The sequence below is a fragment of the Ranitomeya variabilis genome, chromosome 2 (assembly GCF_051348905.1).
Source record: "Ranitomeya variabilis isolate aRanVar5 chromosome 2, aRanVar5.hap1, whole genome shotgun sequence".
Lineage (NCBI taxonomy): Eukaryota > Metazoa > Chordata > Amphibia > Anura > Dendrobatidae > Ranitomeya > Ranitomeya variabilis.
The window spans coordinates 165125353-165150394 of record NC_135233.1 but is presented as its reverse complement, the minus strand read 5'-3'; the positions used below and the strand labels follow the sequence as shown (position 1 = coordinate 165150394).

The following is a 25042-nucleotide window of genomic DNA, read 5'->3' as shown; positions in this document are numbered from 1 at the left end:
GTCAAAAATCCCACTGACCGTCAAATTGATAACCTTGCTCGGTCAGTCTTTGAGGCCTCTGGAGCGGCGCTCTTTTCATGCTTTGCCGCGACCAGGGTGGCTAAGGCTATGGTCGCTTGAGCAGAGTCTTTAACCGCAGTCATTCAGAGTAGTGATCTTCCATCGGAGGCAGCAAGCCTCGCTAGTCGGGTATCTCAGGACGGGGGTTTCCTAGTAAGCGCTTCTTTAGATGCGGCCAACTGTGCTGCACAGGTATCAGGAGGGCGCTATGGCTCAGAGAATGGCGAGCGGATTTTGCTTCCCAAAGATCCTTAAACTCTCTGCCTTACCAGAGTGGTCACTTATTTGGAGAAAAACTGGACCAACTTATCTCCGATGCTACCGGAGGAAAGAGTAAATTCCTTCCCCAGCAAAAGCCCACTCGGCCGTTTCGGAGCCAACAACAGGTCCGGACCCAGCCTTTTCGCAGCAATACTTGGTCCTCTACAACCTTCTCTTCTGGATCAGGGCAGTAGAGACAGAGGTTCCCGGGTCTCATATAGACCTAATCGTACCTGGAAGAGCAGGCCAAAACTGTCTGGATCCAAGGGAGCCAGATCCCAGTGATCCTCTACACAATGACTCGTTACAACATTCGGTGGGCACCGACAAAGTAGGCGTCCGCCTACTTTCGTTCCGCCAAGTCTGGCTCTCGGTCATTCACGACGATTGGTCAGAGAGCTGGTGTCCTCCGGATACAAAATAGTTTTCTTCCCCTCCCCCAACACGTTTTTTCCTGTCTTCTCCTCCCAAAACAAAGGCAACAGCCTTTTTCACTGCCTTAGATGCGCTCCGAAGGGACGGAGTCATTATTCCGGTCCCTCAAGACGAAAGGTTCAAGGGTTTTTACTTGAACCTATTTGTGGTTCCGAAGAAGGATGTAACAGTGTGACCCATACTGGACCTGAAACTGTTAAACAGGTTTGTTAGAGTGCGGCGTTTCAGAATGGAGTCTCTCCGCTCTGTCATTGCCTCGATGGAGAAAGGGGAGTTCCTAGCATCCATCGACATCCAGGATGCTTACCTTCACGTTCCGATTTTTCCTCCTCACCACCACCCGCAGAGTCTTCACCAAGGTCATGATAGCTGTCATGGCCATTCTTCACGCTTGGGGAGTGGTGGTGCTTCCGTATCTAGACGATCTGTTGATCAAAGAACCGTCTTTTTTGGACCTGCGAGGAGTGTGTAAGTACCATGGTGGATGCACTTTCTCGCCTGGGCTGGAAGATAAACTTAAAGTCATCTCCAGTACCAGCTCAGCAAATTTCCTTCTTGGGAATGATCCTAGACACTTGCCGCGGGTTGGTAATTCTCCCTCCAGAAAAGGTCTTATCCTTACAACAGGGAGCACGGATGCACTCTTACTCTTTTCCTCACTCCATACGATTCAGTATGGGGATTCTCAGTAAGATGGTGGCAGCGATAGAGTCGGTCCCATTTGCAGCCCTTTGCAACGTGCGCTTCTGATGGCTTGGGACAGGAATCCGTTCTCTCTCGACCGTCGGTTCCGTCTGTCTCAGCAGGTCAGGCAGACCCTCAGGTGGTGGACGCTGTAGTCTTCCCTGGATCAAAGGAAGTCTTTTCTTCCAGTACGTTGGCTGGTGGTCACCACCGACGTCAGTCTTGGCTGGGGTGCAGTTTTCTGCCATCACACGGCACAGGGGACGATCAACATCCTGAAGATACGAGCAATCAAGTTAGCTCTTCTGCGTTTTCATCATCTCCTGGCAGGTCGTCCCGTCAGGATCCAATCCGACAACGCCACGGCTGTGGCGTACATCAACCGTCAGGGGGGCACCCGCAGCAGGACGGCCATGCACGAAGTTGGTCACATTCTTCTTTGGGACGAGAGGAACCGCTCGGCTATCTCGGCGGTTCTCATCCCGGGCTTAGATTATTGGGAGGCAGATTTCCTCAGCCGCCAGGGCCTCGCCTCGGGTGAGTGGTCTCTTCATCCGGAGGTCTTTCAGCAGATTTGTCTTCGCTTGGTAACTCTGGATGTGAATCTGATGGCCTCAAGGCTAAACACCAAAGTTCCCGAGTTCATAGCTCGGTCCCACGACCCAGTAGCCATTCGAGTTGATGCACTGGTCCTTCCGTGGCATCAATTTCGGCTTCCGTATGTATTCCCTCGCTCCCATTACTTCTGAGGGTCATCAAGAAGATCAAAGCGGAGGGGGTACCTGTGATCCTGGTTGCGCCGGATTGGCTGCATCGGGCGTGGTACGCGGAGCTTGTTCAACTCGTCGCCGACGTTCCCTGGCGACTGCTGGATCTTCCAGATCTGCTTTCCCACGGTCTGATTTACCACCATAACTCTGGGGCCCTGTGTTTAATGGCGTGGCCATTGAGTCCTGGGTTCTAGCTCAAGCAGGATTCTCTCACCAAGTGATCTCCACTATGTTTAGTGCTAGGAAACCCGCGTCTATACGCATTTATCATCGCACCTGGAAGACCTTCTTCTCATGGTGCAAAGACCGTGGACGCTCTCCTCTCGTTTTCCATTCCTTCTATTTTGGAGTTTCTTCAGTCTGGTTTGGAGTCTGGTCTCCCGCTTAGCTCACTCAAAGGACAGATTTCAGCCTTATCCGTTTTGTTCCAGCTCAGGATTGCCACCAAATTACAGGTGAAGACATTCATTCAGGGAGTTTCCCATGTGGTGCCTCCCTATAAAATACCGTTGGAACCATGAGATCTTAATTTGGTCCTCGGGGTTTTACAGGAGGTCCCTTTCGAACCTCTGCAGGATGTATGACTAACTTTCCTTTCTTGGAATGTAGCTTTCCTAGTTGCTGTCACGTCAATCAGGTGAGTCTCAGAGTTGGCAGCCCTGTCCTGCCGAGCTCCTTTCCTGATTTTCCATCAAGACAAGGTGGTTCTGAGAACGTCCCTGTCTTTTCTGCCGAAAGTTGTCTTTTCTTTCCCTCTCAACGAGGATATTGTTTTGCCCGCATTCTGTCTGGCACCAGTACATCGTATGGAAAGGCTCTTCACACTCTGGATCTGGTGAGAGCTCTTAGGTGGTACGTTTCACGGATGGCGTCTTTCCGCAAGTCCTATGTTTTATTCGTGCTTCCGGAGGAGCATAGGAAGGACCGAGCCACTTCAAAGGCCACAATAGCCAAGTGGTTTCGCTCAGCTATTCAGGATTCCTACCGCGTCAGGGGTGAACCTGTCCCAATAGTGATTAAGCCACACTCCACTCAGTCAGTGGGCGCCTCTTGGGCCATTCGGCACCAGGCGTCACCAGAACAAGTCTTCAGACCTGCGACCTGGTCTAGCTTGCATACCTTCACAAAACATTACAGTATTTATTCTCAGGCCTCTGCAGATGCGGTCCTCGGCAGACGGATTCTGCTGTCGGCAGTACCACATCTGTAACTTGTTTGTACATGGGGTAATAGCAGTTGTGGTGTTCCCCACCCAGGGACTGCTTTAGGACGTCCCATGGTCCTGTGTCCCCCAGTGAGGCGTAGGAGAAATAGGGAGTTTTGTGTACTCACCGTAAAATCCTTTTCTCCAAGCCAATCATTGGGGGACACAGCACTCACCCTGTTAGGGTACCGTCTCACTATACGATTTACCAACGATCACGACCTGCGATACGACCTGGCCGTGATCGTTGGTAAGTCGTTGTGTGGTCGCTGGGGAGCTGTCGCACAGACCGCTCTCCAGCGACCAACGATGCCGAGGTTCGCTGGTAACCAGGGTAAACATCGGGTTACTAAGCGCAGGGCCGCGCTTAGTAACCCGATGTTTACCGTGGTTACCAGCGTAAAAGTAAAAAAAAACAAACAGTACATACTGACCATCTGATGTCCGTCAGGTCCCTTGCCGTCTGCTTCCTGCTCTGACTGAGCGCCGCCGTACAGTGAGAGCAGAGCGCAGCAGTGACGTCACCGCTGTGATCTGCTCTCACTTTCCGGCCGGCAGACAGACAGAGCGGGAAGCAGACGGCAAGGGACCTGACGGACATCAGATGGTGAGTATGTACGGTTTTTTTTTTTTACTTTTACGCTGGTAACCAGGGTAAACATCGGGTTACTAAGCGCGGCCCTGCGCTTAGTAACCCGATGTTTACCCTGGTTACCAGCGAACGCATCGCTGGATCGCTGTCAGACACAACGATCCAGCGATGACAGCGGGAGATCCAGCGACGAAAGAAAGTTTCAACCGATGTGCTACGACGTACGATTCTCAGCAGGGTGTCTGATCGCAGTAGCGTGTCAGACACTGCGAGATCGTAACGATATCGCTAGAACGTCACGAATCGTGCCGTCGTAGCGATAAAAATGCCACTGTGTGACGGTACCCTTAGTCTAATGACTTGTGTTTGTTCCTTAGTTTTGACATAATTTATTCTTGTTAATGGTTATAAGCTCCTACTGCTTTGTTACTGAACTGGTTCAGTTAGAGCCAGCAGAGGGTGTATACTGCAGAGAAGGAGTTAATCTTTCTATGTTCACTTAGTGTCCTCCTAGTGGCAGCAGCATAACACCCATGGTCCTGTGTCCTCCAACGATTGGCTCGTAGAAAAGGATTTTACGGTGAGTACACAAAAATCCCTATTTAACTATAACATTCCGTTATGGGTTTTTTAGGTTACATATTATATGGAATACATATATGTTACTTTTTTCATTTTTATTTTTTTTTATTTTTTTTTTTCTTCTTCCATTTCAGGCAGGAATGCTTTCCCCAGTACCCGAACTTCGGGATTCCAGCAGAATCCATGAGTCTAATTATATTGATGACTGCAGTTTTCATCAGTTTGGAATTTATATACATTCTGTGCGAGACCCTGTGCACAACAGATTAACTCTGGTAGGTAATCTGATACGCAGATATCATAGTATGAATCAATCTAATCCACGATTGGCCACAGACCATTACATTCTGAACCCCTGATCCAGGAAAAGTCCATTTAACTTCCCTTTCCTGATTTTGCGAGCTTCATGAATAGACTACTCTAAAGATTATTTAACTACTTCCCGATATAAGCTGTAAAAGTACTGTGACTGTCTGATAGGCTTCTATGCAGCAGGCGCTGGATCTTGACCCGCAACTTTCACAGTGGCTCTTATACCACCGACACCTGACATAATAAAGCATTGCAGTATATTGTGCAAGCTCAGGTTCACTTGCCCTGGTGGGTGGGAAAGACTGCTATAAAATAATTGTGGTAAAAACACCCCCTAAAAGTTCAGATCACCTGCTCTCTCTTTTCCAATCAAAAAAAAAAAAAAAAAAGTATTTGCTTTGTATCGCCACATCTGTAAAAGTCCAATCTTTCAAAATACCAAATTATCTAATCCATATAGTAAAGGCCATAAACGAAAAAACAAACAAGCCTGAATTTATGGTTTTCTGTCTCCTCCACCCCTAAAAATCAAGGCTTATCTGGGTGTCAATATGGATTTCCAATAAACTTTTTTTTGCACTGTTGAAAACTGGCAAAACCTTTTTAGCTTGATCTGGAGAATCATTTTACTTTGTCACTTTAACCGCACAACAGGGGAGAGAAAAAAGTTCAGATTCTTGAAAGAGGGGGAGGAAAAAACAAAACATGAAAATGTTCTCAGTCGGAATGGGTTAAACACACTCACTAGTGATGAGCGAGTATACTCGTTGCTCTGGTGGTCTCCGAGTATTTGTAACCGCTCGGAGATTTAGTTTTTGTTGCTTCTGCTGCATGATTTACAGCTGATAGACAGCTTGAATACATGTGGGGATTCCCTAGCAACCAGGCAAACCCCACATGTACTCAGGCTGGCTAGCATCCGTAAATCATGCAGCTGCGTCAACAAAAACTAAACCTCTGAGCAGTCACAAATACTCGGAGACCACCCGAGCTTGCACGGGAAAAGCCGAGCAACGAGTATATTCGCTCATCACTATCCCTCGCGACACATATACGTCATATGTCTTATCCCTGCCTTTGATTTGGGCTCACATGCCGAGCCCTCATCTTACCCGCACCTGATGACTGATTTAATCAGCCATCATGTGCCTCTAACAACTTCCTGCAGCTGTTAACCTGTTAAATTCCGCTGTTGATCTCTGACAGTGGGATTTAACACATGCCGACAGATGTGCCCGTCATTCCACGATCACATCGACGCGCCCTGTGACATGTTCACGGGGCACCGATGGGTTGTTATGACAGCCAAGGAGCCTGCTACGTGGCCACTGTTAACATGAGATCGTCATTTCTGCTATGCATAGCACTGCTGTGTATAGCACAAGCGATTCGCAGCTTCAAGTCCCTTAATTAAATGCAGTAAAAAAATATATTTTTTTTAAAGTTCATTAAAAAGATGAAAAAAATAAAAAGCACAGGTTTAAATCATCCCCTTTGCCTATTGAAAATAAAATAAAAAATATGCATTTGGTATCGTTGCATTCAGAAATGTCCTTTCTATCAAAATATAAAATAAATTAATCCATTCGATAAACTGTAACTAGAAAAAATTGAAACGCTAGAATTACGTTTATTTTTGGCTGCAACAACATTGCAATAAGTTGCAATAACAGGCGATCTAAACATCGTTATCTACCCTAAAATTATATCTGTAAAAACGTCAAATCGGGGTGCAAAAAATAAGCCATCACCCAGCCCCCAAATGGAAAATGGCTCGGGAGCGTAGAGGTTAAAGTTTTTATTTTCAGTAGTCTACTTTGATAGTCGCCTAATACACTTTGTGATCATTCACATCAGTTTTTTTCTAGTGATCCACAGTTCTTTTGGGTTTGTTTTTATCACAGGAGCTGACAAATGGATCTATGATGAGGATATCTATTCCAGATGTTGCTACGTCTGAACTCGGTGAGTTTTAATTTTCATGCACAGTAACATTTCTTAATATATAGAACACAGAGCAAATTTATATATACAGTATATTGGAAACCAAATGTGCAAAAAAAACCCCCTTGAATTATTAAAAAATAACATTTAATATACCGTATATACTCAAGTATAAGCCGACCCGAGTATAAGCCGGCCCCCCTAATTTTACCACAAAAAACTGGGAAAACTTATTGACTCGAGTATAAGCCTAGGGTGGAAAATGCAGCAGCTATCGGTGAATTTCAAAAATAAAAATAGATGCTCCATACTGTTCATTATTGCCCCAAAGGAGGTTCCATATAAAGCTGTGCCACATATAATGCTCCATACCGTTGATTATTGCCCCATAGATGCTCCATATATAGCTGTGCCATATAGAATGCTCTGCACCGTTCATTATGGCCCCATAGACGCTCCTTATAAAGCTGTGCCATATATAATGCTCTGCACCATTCATTATGGCCCCATAGATGCTCCATATACAATGCTCTGCACCGTTCATTATGGCCCCATAGATGCTCCATATAAAGCAGTGCCCTATACGCTCTGCACTGTTCATTGTTGCCCCATAGATGTGCCATATAAATCTGTGCCATATATAATGCTCTGCACCGTTGCCCCATAGATGTGCCATATAAATCTGTGCCATATATAATGCTCTGCACCGTTGCCCCATAGATGTGCCATATAAATTTGTGCCATATATAGTGCTCTGCACCGTTGCCCCATAGATGTGCCATATAAATCTGTGCCATATATAGTGCTCTGCACCGTTGCCCTATAGATGTGCCATATAAATCTGTGCCATATATAACGCTGCTGCTGCAATAAAAAAAAAAAACACATACTCACCTCTCTTGCTTGCAGCTCCTCAGCGTCCCGTCCCGACGTCTCTCTGCACTGACTGATCAGGCAGAGGGCGGCGCGCACACTAGTACGTCATCGCGCCCTCTGACCTGAACAGTCAGAACAAGAGGACGCGAAGACAGAGCGGCGCCCGGCGGGTGGAACGTGGACAGGTGAACATAAAATACTCACCTAGTCCCGGCGATCCTGGCGCTCCCCCTGCCTGTCACACTGTCTTCGGGTGCCGCAGCTCTTCCTCTGTCAGCGGTCACCGGCACCGCTGATTAGAGAATTGAATAGGCGGCTCCGCCCCTATGGGAGGTGGAGTCCATAATCATTTCTCTAATGAGCGGTCCCACGTGACCGCTGAACAGGGGAAGAGCTGCGGCACTCGAAGACAGTGTGACGGGCAGGGGGAGCGTCAGGATCGCCGGGACTAGGTGAGTATGCCTCACCGCCCTCTCCCCCTCACCCGCCGACCCGGTGACCAGCTCTTCCTCTGTCAGCGGTCACCGGCACCGCTGATTAGAGAATTGAATAGGCGGCTCCGCCCCTATGGGAGGTGGAGTCCATAATCATTTCTCTAATGAGCGGTCCCACGTGACCGCTGAACAGGGGAAGAGCTGCGGCACTCGAAGACAGTGTGACGGGCAGGGGGAGCGTCAGGATCGCCGGGACTAGGTGAGTATGCCTCACCGCCCTCTCCCCCTCACCCGCCGACCCCACCGCCGACCGTGACTCAAGTATAAGCCGAGAGGGGCACTTTCAGCCCAAAAATTTGGGCTGAAAATCTCGGCTTATACTCGAGTATATACGGTATATACTTTAAAAAGAAATCCCATTCTGACAAATCTATATATCTATCTATCTCTCTCTCTCTCCCTAGGGACATAACTGTGTAAACAAGGCACACCAAGCTATTAACAATACCTGAAGCACAATTAATGTACTAAGCCCCACCAGGCATAACCCAGTCCTATCAGACGGCCATTAGTACCATACACTATACCTGAGTCAGGTCAATACGTTGGGAACAGATAATTGCAAAAAGCAAATTTTAATTCAATATACGGACATCAATATGTAGGGAGCAGCATAAGACATTTGGTACTTTGTAGCGTACAAAATTTTTTATAGGAACGATCTCACCAAGCACTAGACAGAATAGCCTCAAAATTAGGGAGGACCGTAAACTACCGAAAAATCTGTGAACTAGCAACAAAAGTCCCCCAACACAACGTAAAGAATCAAATGGATTTCTTTATTGAAAATACAAAATTTAAAATATTTTCAGGAGATGATCTCACCAAGCAGTCTGGTGCCCCCTTAGGCTAGTTTCACATTTGCGGTTGAGTCCGCAGCGTCTTGTCCACAAACGCATGCAAAAACGCATGCTGACGCAGTGTTTTTTATCTGCATCAGCTTATGCATGACGGCAAAAAAAAAAGCTGCGTTTGTATGCGGTTTTGCATGTGTTTGTGCTTTTTATGCGCATGCGTTCGATATTTCCAGGAGGGCGTCTAAATCAGTTCTGGGACATGCACAGTCCGAAGTACGCAAGTGCAGCAAATGTATGCGTACGCAAATACATGCGTATGCATGCGTTCCCATATACAGTAATGCTTTTTTTTTTTTTTAACGCACTCATCCGCATGTGCATGCCTGCGCATATTTGACGGAAATTTGTCGCCTCAAAAATTGCAACATGGTGCGTCAGAAACCGGCCTGAGTCTTAATGGCATGGAAAGTCCATTTAGGTAACACTCCTGTCCATATCCGAGTCCAATCCTTCCGACCAGTTTCCGCTCCTCTTCAGGGGAGACTGTAAGGCTGTGTGCACACGTTGCGGATTGTATGCGTTTTTTTCGTGTTTTTATAGCGAAAAATACGCATACATTATGCATCCCATCATTTAGAATGCATTCCGCAATTTTTGTGCACATGATGCTTTTTTTTTCCACTAAAAAAACGCATCGCGGTAAAAAGCGCAGCATGTTAATTAATTTAGCGGATTTTTTGCGTATTTCCCACTATATTATTGCATTGGGAACCTCCGGAAAAATCCGCAAAAAAAAAACGCACCAAAAACGCGGTAAAAATGCATGCAGATTTCTTGCAGAAAATGTCCGATTTTGCTCAGGAAATTTCTGCAAGAAATCCTGAACGTGTGCACATAGCCTAAGGGTTTGTGCAGATTCATAGCATCATGCACATCTTATGTTTAACAGGCAAAAGATAGCACATGGATGATGCCATGAATCTGCACAAACCCTTAGTCTCTCCTGAAGAATCTGAGAGGAAACGCGTCGGGTGGATTGGACTCGGACATGTGGACAGTTTGATCTGCTTAGACCTGACAAAACCTTCTGCTGTGGTCAATACTCTGGACGCTTGCCAGGACAGTGTGCCCATGACAAACTAGACTCTTTCTTGCCACTGTTCCTATCTCCCTACTAGTCCATGGCGTTGAAAATGGAGGTATTTATCAGAGAAAGGACACAGTCCAGGTATGACTGAACCTGTTTTTTCAGGCAGTGTTTCTGCAGATGTACGTCATGTAGGCGCAGTTGCAGATAAAACATCTGTTCCAGGATGTAATATATTCTGTAATCCCTGCTGTCTTTCTTGCTGTAGCCACAGCACTATCACAAGCAGCAGGAGAGATTGTTTTGTGGGTAATGGAGAGGGGGCTTCTGGTAAATCATGCAATCGACAAGTATCCTCCACATCTGCCTGCTGCTCCTCCACTTTCTGCTGCCTGTCACATTGTCCCCATGTCCCATGGTGGTGATGACCGTGTAGAAGTTGCTGCTGTTCCTCCATGCCTTGTTGCATCCTTGAGGGGATTTTTTGCAATATAAATTTTAGAGAGATTGCACCATTACACGGAGAGCCTTGGTAGAAGGCATGTCACTCATCAGCTGCAATTGGCAGATTTCAAAGAAACCCAAACCCGGTCTGCCTCCTACATGATGTAGTCAGTTACCGCTTTACGCTGCTTGTACAAATTCATTGTCCCCATCCAAGAAAGCGAAAGGTTTCAGTATTTCTATTCAAATCTTTTCGTTGTCCCAAAGAAGGACGGAAAGGTGAGACCCATACTAGCCCTCAAACTTCTAAACAAGTTTGTCAAGGTCTGTCATTTCCGCATGGAATCTCTGCGTTCAGTTATCACTTCCCTGAAAGAAGGGGAATTCTTGGCCTTAATCGACATCCGAGACGCTTACTTGCACTTTCCATTTTTCCAGGACGTCCCCCTGACAGCACATTGGAGGACGTCCTCCTCCTCCTTGCAGGGACAGGAAATACAACACGAGAGGTTAAAAGGTCCCACTCCGCCCCCTTTCCCTCAGTGTTTTTCCTGTCCCTGCATGGAGGGACACACGAGAGGAGAACAGCGCTATTCAGCGTGAAGACTCACCAGATCGGAGGGCTCGGGGGATCGTGCGGCTAGGCCAATATCCTTCCCCCGCAGTATTAAGCCCCAGGCAGAAACTTCCCGGTGGGGAGTCCCTCTGCCCAGAGACCAGTCGAGCGGACGGGCTCCCGGGTTGAACCGCTTCCTCCCGGGGGGGCTCTCGGTTCAGGCGCCAGGAGAAGAGGCGACGCATGGTGGAGAATCCGGCGCCAGCAGCAGGCGCAGTGAGCGTTCCACAGCGTGGAACGCTGGAGTAGGAATCCATATACCGGACAGTGCTTCCGGTATCAGCGCAGGTAAGGTGACGTCATATCCGGGGTGGGGGCGGCATCTCTGCGTGCGTTCCACCTAGTGGAACGCGGAAGTGAGCGTCCTTAAAGGCGCAAAAACACCGCAGAGCTTCATCCAGCGTTACTTCCGGTGTAAGGAAGCGCCAGATTTGAATCCCTGGAGAGCACTGTGAGCTGCAAGACACAGTATTTCGTGGGGTCTGTGCAAGCCAGGCTGCTGCAAATGCCGGAGACAAAGGGTGAGTGCAGCAGAAGCTGCTATATCCCTCATTTGTTTGTGAGATCACATATTTATACTGGGCATCTCTCAACAGAAAATGTGGAGGACAGAAATGAGGAGACGGGGGTAAGTGCGCAGAATACTCACATACACCCGCACGCACACTGAGCCATTCTTATTCTTATATTTAGGATAAAGAGGCCACTCAGACCCCCCTCTCTCAGGCAAAAAAGTCGGGCAAAGCATTATCAAAATCTAAGAGGTGCTCCATATGTAATGTGAAGCTTTCTGAAGCATACAAGAAAGCTCTCTGCAGTTCTTGTATCACTAAGGTAGTCAGAGATGAACAACCAACAATGTTATCGGAGATGAGGAGTCTAATCCGAGAAGAGATCCAAAATTCTTTGGCCTCTATGTCTCAGCGGGATACGGGCAGTCCAAGTCCGTCTCGCAAGAGACCTAGAAGGGATCCAGAACAGGAAGACCAGGAGGGTTCTTCTGAAGCAGAATCGGAATTTAGAGATTTTGTCCAGGAAGAAGGAGAATTGCCATTGGAAGAGCAAGAACAAGGAAGAAGGTATTACTTTCCTGTAGAAGACACAGAAGAGCTGGTTCAAGCGGTCAGAAGAACTATGCAGATAAAGGAAGATCCACGTCCAAGATCTAGACAAGATCAGATGTTCGGAGGTCTCACTTATCAGGAACGAACAGTGTTCCCGGTGAGCGACCATATTCGTCGAATGATATCTCAGGAATGGAAAGATGCGGAACGTAGATTGGTGATGTCTAGAGAGTTTAAAAATCGTCTTCCATTCGATACAGAAGAGATCAAGACATGGGAAGAAATTCCTAAGGTAGATGTCCCCATAGCCAAGGTGGCAAAGAAGACATCCATACCTTTTGAGGATTCTTCTAGCCTCAAGGACGCAATGGACCGCAAGGCGGATATCCTGTTACGTCGGGCCTGGGAGACTTCAGCAGCTTTAATAAAGACTAACATCGCAGCCACGTCAGTAGCAAGATCCATGTTCCTATGGATGGAACAATTGGAAGAACATTTGATTAATAAAACACCAAGGGCTGATATAATTTCATCCCTACCTATCATAAAGTCAGCTACGGCCTTCATGGCAGACACTTCGGCTGAATCGGTTAGATTTGCGGCTAGAAATAGCTCTTTGTCAAATGCAGCCTGAAGGGCCATCTGGCTTAGATCTTGGTCGGGGGATAATGCATCCAAAAATAAGTTGTGTGCCATTCCATTCACAGGCTCTAGAATATTTGGTCAGGCTTTAGATGACATTCTAGAATCTGCAGCTGACAGTGAAAAAGGGCTCCCCGAGGATAAACCTAGGAGATTTCAGCCCTTTCGGAGAAGGCCACTTCCCCCCCTCCCCCACGCAGACAACCGGAGTACAGAGAGCAGTGGAGATCAGGCAGAGGAACCTTTAGGAGTTCTTACGCCCAGAACAGAAAGGGAAGACCCTCCCTTTTTGGTTCAAGTTATAGACCAAGAAAGCAATGACGCCATAGGTATAGGCGGGAGACTAAGCTTCTTTTTAAGTCACTGGAATCAGATATCAGACAACAGTTATGTCCTCAAAATAATCTCAGACGGTTACAGAATAGAGCTGATTTCCCGCGTACCGCAAAGGGTTATTGCACCAACAGTGGTAGCTACAAAGTCCCCAATGTTCTCAGACCTGCAAGATCTGTACAAATCCCGGGTTATAGTTCGGGTTCCCTTTCCGGAACTAGGCACAGGTCATTATTCCTCCCTATTTTCAATTCCAAAAGCGTCGGGAGGGTCCCGTACAATAATAAATTTGAAACCTCTGAATGTATACGTCAGGTACAAAAAGTTCAGAATGGAATCAATCAGGTCAACCATTCACCTGATAAACAAGGATTCGGTAATGTGCACTCTCGACTTGAAGAGTGCGTATTATCAGGTTCCGATACACCCCTCATCTCAGGAGCTTCTGAGATTCTCGGTGAGTTTTCCGGACCAAACCTGCCACTTCCAATTTCAATGCCTCCCGTTCGGTCTTGCATCGGCTCCAAGAATTTTCACGAAATTAGTAGCAGAAGTAGTGGCTTTCCTAAGAAACCAAGGAATAACAATAATTCCGTACTTGGACGATTTTCTCATCGTAGCACGGACAGAGGTCATTCTGCTGCAACACAGAGATCGGGTTATAGCAGTATTGGAACAACTAGGATGGGTGGTAAACCGAAAAAAGTCTCATCTAAGGCCAGAGACCCGAAAGATCTTTCTGGGAGTACTCCTGGATTCTACAAACAGACAATCCTTCCTGCCAAGAGACAAACGAATCTCATTAATAAAGATGATCCTACAGTTCCAAAAAAGGCCACTTACGATAAGAATGGCCATGGAAATCCTGGGGAAGATGACAGCTTGCATCCCGTGTGTCAGATGGGCTCATGCGCACTCAAGACCTTTACAAGAGCAAGTACTCTCAGTATGGGATCGTTCTCGTTCATCACTAGACAGGAAGATGCTCCTTTCAATGAAGGCAAGAAGATCTCTACGATGGTGGACCCAGGACTACAATCTAAAAATGGGCATCCCTTGGATATCGTCCCCTTGTGTGGTAATCACCACGGACGCAAGTCAGTGGGGATGGGGAGCACACTTGGAAGGAAGATTCTTTCAGGGCAAGTGGCCCGAAGAAATCAGTCGGATGTCGTCAAATTACAGAGAGCTATACGCAGCTTGGGAAGCTCTCAGAAGAAACTATTCATGTCTAAGGGACAAACACGTAAAGATTTTGTCAGACAACGTGACGGCAGTATCCTGTTTGAGACATCAAGGAGGTTCCAGACACAAGGCGCTTCAAAATCTAGCGCAAAGAATATTTTCCTGGGCAGAGAACGTGGTTCTATCAATAACAGCAGTGCATCTAGAAGGATCCCAAAACATCCTAGCCGACTATCTAAGCAGAAAGAAAGTTTGCCCAACCGAGTGGGAATTAAATCAAGAAATGTTTCAGATACTATGCCATCGTTGGGGAACGCCCAGGATAGATTTATTTGCCACAAGGAAAAATTCGAAGGTGGCCAGATTTTATTCACTCAACCCTTCAGACATGCCGGAAGCAGTCGATGCTCTAAGCCAAACATGGGACGAACCTCTGTCTTACGCTTTTCCCCCAATAGCACTTATTCCAGTAGTGCTCAGGAAGATTCAAGAGGACCAGGCAACACTGCTGACGATTGTGCCATTCTGGCCAAAGAGAAGTTGGTTCCCGTTGTTAGGATCTTCCACTGTCATAGCTCCCATCAAACTCCCGGTATGGAAGAATATCATTCATCAAGGACCGGTTTTGCATCAGGACCCAGAGAGATTACATCTATCAGCATGGATCCTGAAAGGGACATCTTGAAATCCAGAGGTCTTTCAGACGAAGTAATCACAACCATCCAGGCTAGTAGGAAGACTGTGACCACAGCCATCTACCACAAGATCTGGAGGAAATTCTGTTTGGAAAGTGGCGGGTCGGCCGTGATACCGGGAACTTTGGATGTTCCTAGAGTCTTAAATTTTTTACAAACTGGCTTTAACTTGGGGCTCAGGCCGAGTACGATTAAAGTCCAGATTTCGGCCCTCAGTACCTTCTTAGATTATCCGTTGGCCTCCCATCCCTGGATAATTAGATTTGTTAGAGCTATCCAGAGATTACGTTCTACTTTAAGACAACTAACTCCTACATGGGACTTAAATCTGGTCCTCAGGGCTCTATGTAAAAATCCTTATACTCTCGAGGAGGACATGCCCATTTCAATACGTACCTGGAAAACGGCCTTTCTAGTAGCGATTACAACTGCTAAACGTATAGGTGAGATTCAGGCTCTTTCTATCAAAGATCCATACCTCCAGGTTAGAGAGGACCATATAATTCTGAAATTAGATCCGGCTTTTATCCCTAAAATAGCCTCAGCTAGAAACCGTGACCAGGAGATAATTTTACCGTCCTTTTGTGAGAACCCTACTAATGAAAAGGAACAGGCTTTACACTCCCTTGATGTTAGGCAGGCAGTATTAAACTATCTAGAGGCCACTAGCCCCTGGAGGAAAGATCCTAATCTTTTTATTCTTTTTGGGGGAAAGAATAAAGGTAAAAAAGCGTCCAAGGCTTCAATAGCTAGATGGATCACGACCATAATTTTAAAAGCCTACTCATCAGAAGGGATAGCTTGCCCAACAGGGATAAAAGCGCACTCTACTAGGGCTGTTTCAGCATCATGGGCTGAACGTGCAGGAGCGTCCCTAGATCAGATTTGCAAGGCCGCAACTTGGGCCAGGGTAAACACATTTTGTAGGCACTATAAATTAGATGTGATGGCAGCTCAGCAGATGTCATATGGGAGAAAGGTTCTCCAGGCAGTTGTCCCACCCTAAAGGAGGTTTTCTTTGGTATTCTCCAATGTGCTGTCAGGGAGACGTCCTGGAAAATGGGTATTATACCTACCGATAATTCGGTTTCCAGGAGTCCATCCTGACCGCACCGTTATTTCGCCCCCTATTCATGCCAGTTCATATGCTGTAATATGTTTGGTTAATAAAGTTTCAAAGTATATCTATCCATGGTGTGGTACTTGTCAAAACACTGAGGGAAAGGGGGCGGAGTGGGACCTTTTAACCTCTCGTGTTGTATTTCCTGTCCCTGAAAGGAGGAGGAGGATGTCCTCCAATGTGCTGTCAGGATGGACTCCTGGAAACCGAATTATCGGTAGGTATAATACCCATTTTCCCCTTCACCAGAGATTCCTGCGCTTCGCCATTCGCAACCAACATTTCCTATTCACGACCCTGCCCTTCGGCCTGGCTACTGCCCCCAGATTGTTCACAAAGGTCATGGTGGCCGTCATGTCTATCCTGCACTCTCGGGGTGTGATCGTTCTGCCCTATCTGGACGACCTGTTGATCAAAACTCCATCCTTCCACGACTGCGTGGAGTTTGTTCGCATTACTTGCGATACCCTTTCTCGCCTGGGCTGGCTGATAAACTTAAGCAAATCCTCTCCAGTCCCAGCCCAGCAGATCTCCTTTCTAGGAATGTCCCTGGACTCATCTCAGGGGTTGGTAATTCTCCCTCCAGACAAAGTCTTAGCCCTTCAACGAGGAGCCCGAGCGCTTTGTCAGTCTGCCCTTCACTCCATCCAGTTTGCAATGAGGGTACTAGGAAAGATGGTGGCCGCAATGGAAGCATTCCCCTTTGCGCAACTTCACCTTCGTCCCCTACAACATGCCCTTCTGGCAGCTTGGGACAGAAAACTTTTCACCCTCGACCGAAGGTGCCGCTTATCCCTGCAGGCCAAACAGACTCTCAGGTGGTGGACATTGAACTCTTCCCTCAACCGAGGGAAGTCCTTTCTACCCGTTCAATTGCTAGTAGTGACTACAGATACCAGTCTTTGGGGCTGGGAAGCAGTCTTCTGCCACCACACTGCTCAGGGCCGCTGGTCAATTCAGGAATCGAAGCTACCGATCAACGTTCTGGAGATCCGTGCTATTCGACTGGCCTTGCAGCTCTTCCATCACCTTCTAGCGGGTCACCCCCATCCGTAACCAATCAGACAATGCCACGACTGTGGCATACATCAATCATCGGGGGTACCCGCAGCAGGATGGCCATGTCCGAGGTAACTCGCATCCTTCGACGGGCAGAGAACAACCACTTCGTGATCTCAGTGGTACATATTCCAGGAGTGGAAAACTGGACGGTGGACTTCCTCAGCCGTCAGGGTCTCACTTCGGGTGAATGGGAGCTCCATCCGGAAGTCTTTTCCCAGATCTGTCTTTGCTGGGAGATCCCAGATGTGGACCTCATGGTGTCCAGACTGAACGCCAAGGTTCCCCACTTTATAGTGAGGTGTCTAGATCCAAGAGCCATCGATGTCGACGCTCTGGTTCTTTCATGGCGCCTATTCCGCCTCCTGTACATTTTTCCTCCTCTACCGTTACTCCCCAGAGTAATCGGGAAAATCAAGGCGGAAGGAGTACCAGTGATCCTGGTTGCTCCCAATTGGCCTCGCCGCATGTGGTTCGCAGAGTTGGTACTCCTCGTCACCGATATACCCCGTAGACTGCCGGATCGGCCTGATCTGCTCCCCAGGGCCCCATCTACCACCAGAACTCAGGGGCCCTGTGTTTAACGGCGTGGCCGTTGAATCCTGGGTCTTAACCCAGGCAGGGTTTTCTCAGCAGGACATTTCCACCATTGTTAGTGCCCTCATCGGTTCGTATCTATCACCGTACCTGGAAGAACTTTTTTTTTTTTTTTTTTTTTTGCTTGGTGCAAGGATCGTGGTCTTTCTCCTCTCATCTTCTCAGTTCCCTCCATTTTAGAGTTCCTACAGGCCGGTCTGGATTCCGGGCTGGCACTCAGCTCTATCAAGGGCCAAATCTCCACTCTATCGGTATTATTTCAGAGATGCATCGTGTCTAGATTTCAGGTTAAGACTTTCTCCACTCTATCGGTATTATTTCAGAGATGCATCGTGTCTAGATTTCAGGTTAAGACTTCTCTTCAGGGGGTGTCGCTCCTCCCTATCGCATGCCTTTGGAGCCTTGAGACCTCAACTTGGTGCTAAAGGCCCTTCAGGAACCTCCCCTTGAACCACTTCAGGACATTTTGCTGGTCTTTCTGTCCTGGAAGGTTGCCTTCCTTGTGGCGATCACATCGATCAGACGGGTTTTGGAATTAGCCGCCTTATCCTGCCGGGCGCCTTTCCTTAACTTCCATCAGGACAAGGTTGTCCTCAGGACTTTGCCGTCCTTTTTGCCAAAGGTTGTTTCGTCCTTCCATCTTAACAAGAACAATGTTCTTCCTTCCTTTTGTTCAGCCCTTATTCACAGAATTGAAAGAGCTCTCCACACTCTGGACCTAGTCAGGGATCTGCGAAGGTACGTCTCAAGGACGGCATCCTCCAGAAGAACAGATGCTCTGTTCTTTCTCCCGGAAGGCCACAGGAAGGGTCTTGCTGCTTCTAAGGCCACGAAAACCAGGTGGATTTGTTCCACCATCCAGGAGTCATACGGAGTCAGAAATCAGCCCATCCCAACGGGGATCAGAGCACACTCCACTCGAGCAGTAGGGGCTTCTTGGACCATTGCGGCATCAGGTGTCGGCGAAGCAGGTCTGTAAAGCTGCAACATGGTCCAGTTTTCATACCTTTGCAAAGCACTGTAATATTCAGTCTGGGCAGAAGAATTCTGCAGGCAGCGATGTCGCACATTTAGGCAGTTGTTGCATGAAGCCTAATCCTTTGTTTTGTTTTCCCACCCAGGGACTGCTTTACAATGTCCCATGGTCTGTGTCCTCCAATGAGGCGAAGGAGAAACAGGGATTTTTGTGTACTCACCGTAAAATCCTTTTCTCCAAGCCACTCATTGGGGGACACAGAACCCACCCTGTTAGCCTATGGGCTTATATGGCTTTTGCCTGTTCTTTTAAGTTGTCATGTTGTACTCTTCTATGTTGTTACTATTTGTTCATACTGCTTTTGCACCAAACTGGTTCTCTGGGAGCTAGCAGGAGGATGTATACTACAGAGGAGAAGCTAACTTGTTTTGTGTTACAGTAGCTTAGTGTCAGCCTCCTAGTGGCAAGCAGCATATACAGTTGTGGCCAAAAGTATTGACACCCTGCAATTCTGTCAGATAATACTCAGTTTCTTCCTGAAAATGATTGCAAACACAATTTCTTTGGTATTATTATCTTCATTTAATTTGTCTTAAATGAATAAACAAAAAAAGAATTGTCCTAAAGCCAAATTGGATATAATTCCACACCAAACATAAAAAAGGGGGTGGACAAAAGTATTGGCACTGTTCGAAAAATCATGTGATGCTTCTCTAATTTGTGTAATTAACAGCACCTGTAACTTACCTGTGGCACCTAACAGGTGTTGGCAATAACTAAATCACACTTGCAGCCAGTTGACATGGATTAAAGTTGACTCAACCTATGTCCTGTGTCCTTGTGTGTACCACATTGAGCATGGAGAAAAGAAAGAAGACCAAAGAACTGTCTGAGGACTTGAGAAACCAAATTGTGAGGAAGCATGAGCAATCTCAAGGCTACAAGTCCATCTCCAAAGACCTGAATGTTCCTGTGTCTACCGTGCCCAGTGTCATCAAGAAGTTTAAAGCACATGGCACTGTGGCTAACCTCCCTAGATGTGGACGGAAAATAAAAATTGACAAAAGATTTCAACGCAAGATTGTGCGGATGTTGGATAAAGAACCTCTACTAACATCCAAACAAGTTCAAGCTGCCCTGGAGTCCGAGGGTACAACAGTGTCAACCCGTACTATCCGTCGACGTCTGAATGAAAAGGGACTGTATGGTAGGAGAGCCAGGAAGACCCCACTTCTTACCCCGAGACATGAAAAAGCCAGGCTGGAGTTTGCCAAAACTTACCTGAAAAAGCCTAAAACATTTTGGAATAATGTTCTCTGGACAGATGAGACAAAAGTAGAGCTTTTTGGGCAAAGGCATCAACATAGAGTTTACAAGAGAAAAAAAGAGGCATTCAAAGAAAAGAACACGGTCCCTACAGTCAAACATGGCGGAGGTTCCCTGATGTTTTGGGGTTGCTTTGCTGCCTCTGGCACTGGACTGCTTGACCGTGTGCATGGCATTATGAAGTCTGAAGACTACCAACAAATTTAGCAGCATAATGTAGGGCCCAGTGTGAGAAAGCTGGGTCTCCCTCAGAGGTCATGGGTATTCCAGCAGGACAATGACCCAAAACACACTTCAAAAAGCACTAGAAAATGGTTTGAGAGAAAGCACTGGAGACTTCTAAGGTGGCCAGCAATGAGTCCAGACCTGAATCCCATAGAACACCTGTGGAGAGATCTAAAAATGGCAGTTTGGAGAAGGCACCCTTCAAATATCAGGGACCTGGAGCAGTTTGCCAACGAAGAATTCCTAGAGCATTGTAAGAAACTCATTGATGGTTACCGGAAGCGTTTGGTCGCAGTTATTTTGGCTAAAGGTTGTGCAACCGAGTATTAGGCTGAGGGTGCCAATACTTTTGTCTGGCCCATTTTTGGAGTTTTGTTTGAAATGATCAATGTTTTGCTTTTTGCTTCATTCTCTTTAGTGTTTTTTCATTTAAGACAAATTAAATGAAGATAATACCAAAGAATTTGTGATTGCAATCATTTTCAGGAAGAAACTGAGTATTATCTGACAGAATTGCAGGGGTGTGAATACTTTTGGCCACAACTGTACAACCCATTGTCTGTGTCCCCCAATGAGTGACTCAGAGAAAAGAGTTTTACGGTGAGTACACAAAAATCCCTGTTTTCTTCACAAATAAACGTAAGCTATACCAAACAAATTTTATCACTATCATGAAGGATGTCACGAAAAACAATCTCAGAATCCATGTAATGCATTGAAGTGTTCCAGAGTTATTACCTCATAAAATGACAGTGGTCAGAATTGAAAATATTGGCCTGGTCAGGAAGGTAAAAATAGGCTTTGAGATGAAGAGTTTAAGGCCGGCGTCACACTAGGCGTAAGTAAATACGGTCCGTTTTTATGGCCGTAATACTCAGTAATTGTCCCAAAACACTGTTCCGTATTCAATGCGAGGACGCGATTTTTATGCACAAATTTATCCGAGTGTCATCTGTATGGCATCCGTATGGCGATTTTTTTCTCAATCCATCGGCTCAAATATTCTTAAAAACATATATACAGTCTATATACAATATATATACACGTCAGTGAGACACATATATATATATATATATATATATATATATATATATATATATATATATATATATATATATATATATATATATATATATATATATATATATATATATTTAATTCAGCGCTAGATAGCAGAAAAGCCGGTAATTCAATTGCCGGCTTTTCCTATCTCCTTCACTGGATGAACTCATATGAACTCGAGCCTGGAAACTTTTCAGAATATTTTCTCACGCTCGAGTTCATATGAGTTCATCCAGCAGGGGGTGAATCACCGTGATTTGAGAGCTCCTGGGTGTAAAATGATTTAACCCCTTCAGATGGATTTACAGCGTGGGACAAGACTGAACGACGGAAGGTATTGAATATTGTTGTTTGTTGTTTTTTTTACTTTATTTCAGGTGACAAGGGTCTTCAGGTGGATTAAGAGTATAATAAAATATTAAAACACCATGTGTCTTTATTTCATTAAAATACTTTTTAATAATGTGTGTGTTTTTTATTAACCATTTACTACTATTGGATTAATAATGGATAGGTGTCATAATTGACACCTCTCCATTATTAACCTGGCTTAATGTCACCTTACAATAGCAAGGTGACATTAACCCTTCATTACCCCATATCCCACCTCTACACGGGAGTGGGAAGAGAGAGGCTAACTGCCAGAATAGGCGCATCTTACAGATGTGCCTTTTCTGGGGTGGCTGGGGGCAGATGTTTTTAGCTAGGGGGTCCTATAACCATGGTCCCTCTCTAGGCTACTAATATCTGCCCTCAGTCACTGGCTTTCACACTCTGGCGGAGAAAATTGCGTGGGAGACCACACCAATTTTTTCCGGGATTTAACCCTTAATTTAATAGCTAGAGCCCCCAAATTTTACACAGATACACTTGTTACATTAGTAAAGAGGAATATGTAACAAAAGAAGGGATGTGAGATGGTTTACTGTATGTAAACCATGTCTCATATCCTGTCGGGTTTGTGAAGGAGATAGGAAAAGCCGGCAATTGAATTACCGGCTTTTCTGCTATCAAGCGCTGAATTAAATATAAATATATATATATATATATACTGTGTGTGTGTGTGTGTGTGTGTGTGTGTATGTATATATATATATATATATATATATATATATATATATATATATATGTGTGTATATGTGTCTCACTGACACATATATATATATATATAATCTATTCTATGTGTACACATTTATTCTACCTATTCTATTCTGTCAGTGTGATTTTACTGTACACCGCACTGAATTGCCGGCTTTTCTATAGAACACCGGTGCGTATTTCTCGCAAGTCACACGCATGGTCCTTGTGTAATCCGTAATTTTCTCGCCCCCATAGACTTTCATTGGTGGATTTTTTGCGCAATACGCTGACAAATGCAGCATGCTGCGATTTTCTACGCCCGTAACATACCGTATATTACGGATGCGTAATATACGGCAGATAGGAGCTGCCCCATAGAGAATCATTGGGCCGTGTGCAATGCGTAATTTCTGGACGTATTTTCTGCGCTCATACGTCCGTAAAACTCGCTAGTGTGACGCCGGTCTAATTTCTATTAAGCACCTGATGGAATAATAAACTTCTTGAATGTGGTTTTGAACACCTTGAGGGGTACAGGTTTTAGAATTAGCACTTTTGGGTATTTTCTGTCATATAGGCCCCTCAGAGTGACTTCAAATGTGACGTGGTCCCTAAACAAAAAATGGTTTTGTAAATTTTGTTGGAAAATGAGAAATTGCTGATCAACTTTGAACACTTCTAACAAAAAAAGAAACAAAATTATGTTTCAAAAAATGATGCAACTGTAAAGTAGACATGTGGGAAATGTTATTTACTTGTTTTGTGTGGTATAACTATCTGGTTTAAGGGCATAGAAATGTAGTTTGAATATTGTGAGAGTAAATCTTACATGAAAAAATGCACATATAAAAGGATATTATTTTGGCTTTCAAAAATATTTACTCTATATTGACTAAGTTTGTTTCTTTCACTTTCAGCTGTAAATTATGTCTACTTACATTATCTTTTTTATTTTTTTGCAGTAAAAAAATGTCTTCAAGCTGTTAAATACATCCTGCCAAAAAAAATAGCTGTACAGATGCTTGTGAAATGGTATAACTGCCTCAATGCACCAGGAGGCCCCAGTAATCATTCTGAATGGAATCTGTTTGTTACCTGCCTTATGAATATGATGGGATATAACACTGACAAACTGTCCTGGACTCACAATGTAAGTGTGTGCATGAGGTTGAATGATGAGTAAAACCTACAGACATTGTACCAAACTGCACATAGTGTAATTGTTGTGGGTTTTACTCTCTCCTTTCCATTATGTTATAGTAATCATCCTAGTTGATGTAAAATATAGCAACGCTTATTTATCAACACCTATATTCCTAGTTAAGGCTATGTGCGCACGTTGAGTGTTTGCTTGCAGAAATTTCTGTAAGGTTTCTGCATCTCTTGGCAGGAAAGACGCTGCTTCAAAAATGCGCGTCTTTTGCCACTTTTTTTATGCATTTTTGCAGGTGTTTTTGTACAGCAATGAAGGCTTTTTTGAGTTAAAGATATTTTTTTAAAAAAAGTTTTGTGATGTAATTTCTTTGCTCAACACCACCTTTTTCATTCTAATGCAGTGGTGCTAGTGTAATGGGATTAGGGTTTGGTGTCAGCAGCTGTCATTGACACCTAGCCGTAGGCTTAGTAATGAAAAGGTGTCAGCCCGACACCCTCATTACTAAGCCGATAAGTAAGCTCACACACACACCCACATTGTCACCAGCCTATGCAGGAGCATTAACAGAAGGAACATATATAGGCTGTAACCAGACAGCAACTGTTAATTTTCAAGAAAAAAAAAAAATGCATGGGCTCTCTAAAAGCAGACAGCTGAGGTCTCATGTTAATATTCTGGGAAGTAGCCAATAGTCATAAAGGTTTCTAGGCTATTAATATCAGCTCGCAGCTGTTTGCGTAGCCTTTACTGGCTAGTTTACAGGGGGACCCCAGAAAAAAAATTGACATGGGGTCCCTCCATAAAATATAACCCCCAAAAGCTAGACAGATAGCTGTGGACAGATATTCATAGCTTAGGAACAGACCATGGATACTGGTCCCTCCCAGATTAAAAACATTAGCTCTCAGCCGCCCCAGAAATAGCGCATCTATAAGATGTGCCAAATCTGGTGCCTAGCCTCGCTCTTCCCACTTGTCCTGTAGCGGTGGCAAGTGGGGTTCATAATTTGTGGGGTTGATGTCACCTTTATATTGTCAGGTGACATCAAGCCCATAGGTTAGTAATGGAGAGGTTTCTATAAGACACTTATCCATTAGTAACCCTATAGTGATTGTATAAAAACATTCATACCGAGAGTAAAGTCCTTTATTTCAAAAAAATAAAACAGACTCCTTTTATTGAATCTTAATTAAACCATACTCGCTGAACGCCTAATCCACTAAAGCCAACGTCTCCTGCAACAAAAATAAAATAATAAACCAAAATATTCCTCACCTGTCTGCAGAGAAGAAAATCCATAATGTCCCACGATGATCTTGATGACTTAGAGAGCTGTGACTGACAGGCGGTAATTGCTCCAGCAG

General features: G+C 45.4%; 1 protein-coding gene across 1 annotated transcript in view; it reads left to right on the top strand.

Moving 5' to 3' along the window:
- The window catches only part of ANAPC1 (anaphase promoting complex subunit 1), a 258672-nt gene that overhangs the window by 62994 nt on the left and 170636 nt on the right, over positions 1-25042 (top strand). The window contains exons 14-16 of the mRNA XM_077283141.1: positions 4723-4863; positions 6805-6865; positions 23485-23672. Coding sequence (XP_077139256.1) covers positions 4723-4863; positions 6805-6865; positions 23485-23672 — 390 coding nt within the window. The remainder of the gene's footprint in view (positions 1-4722; positions 4864-6804; positions 6866-23484; positions 23673-25042) is intronic.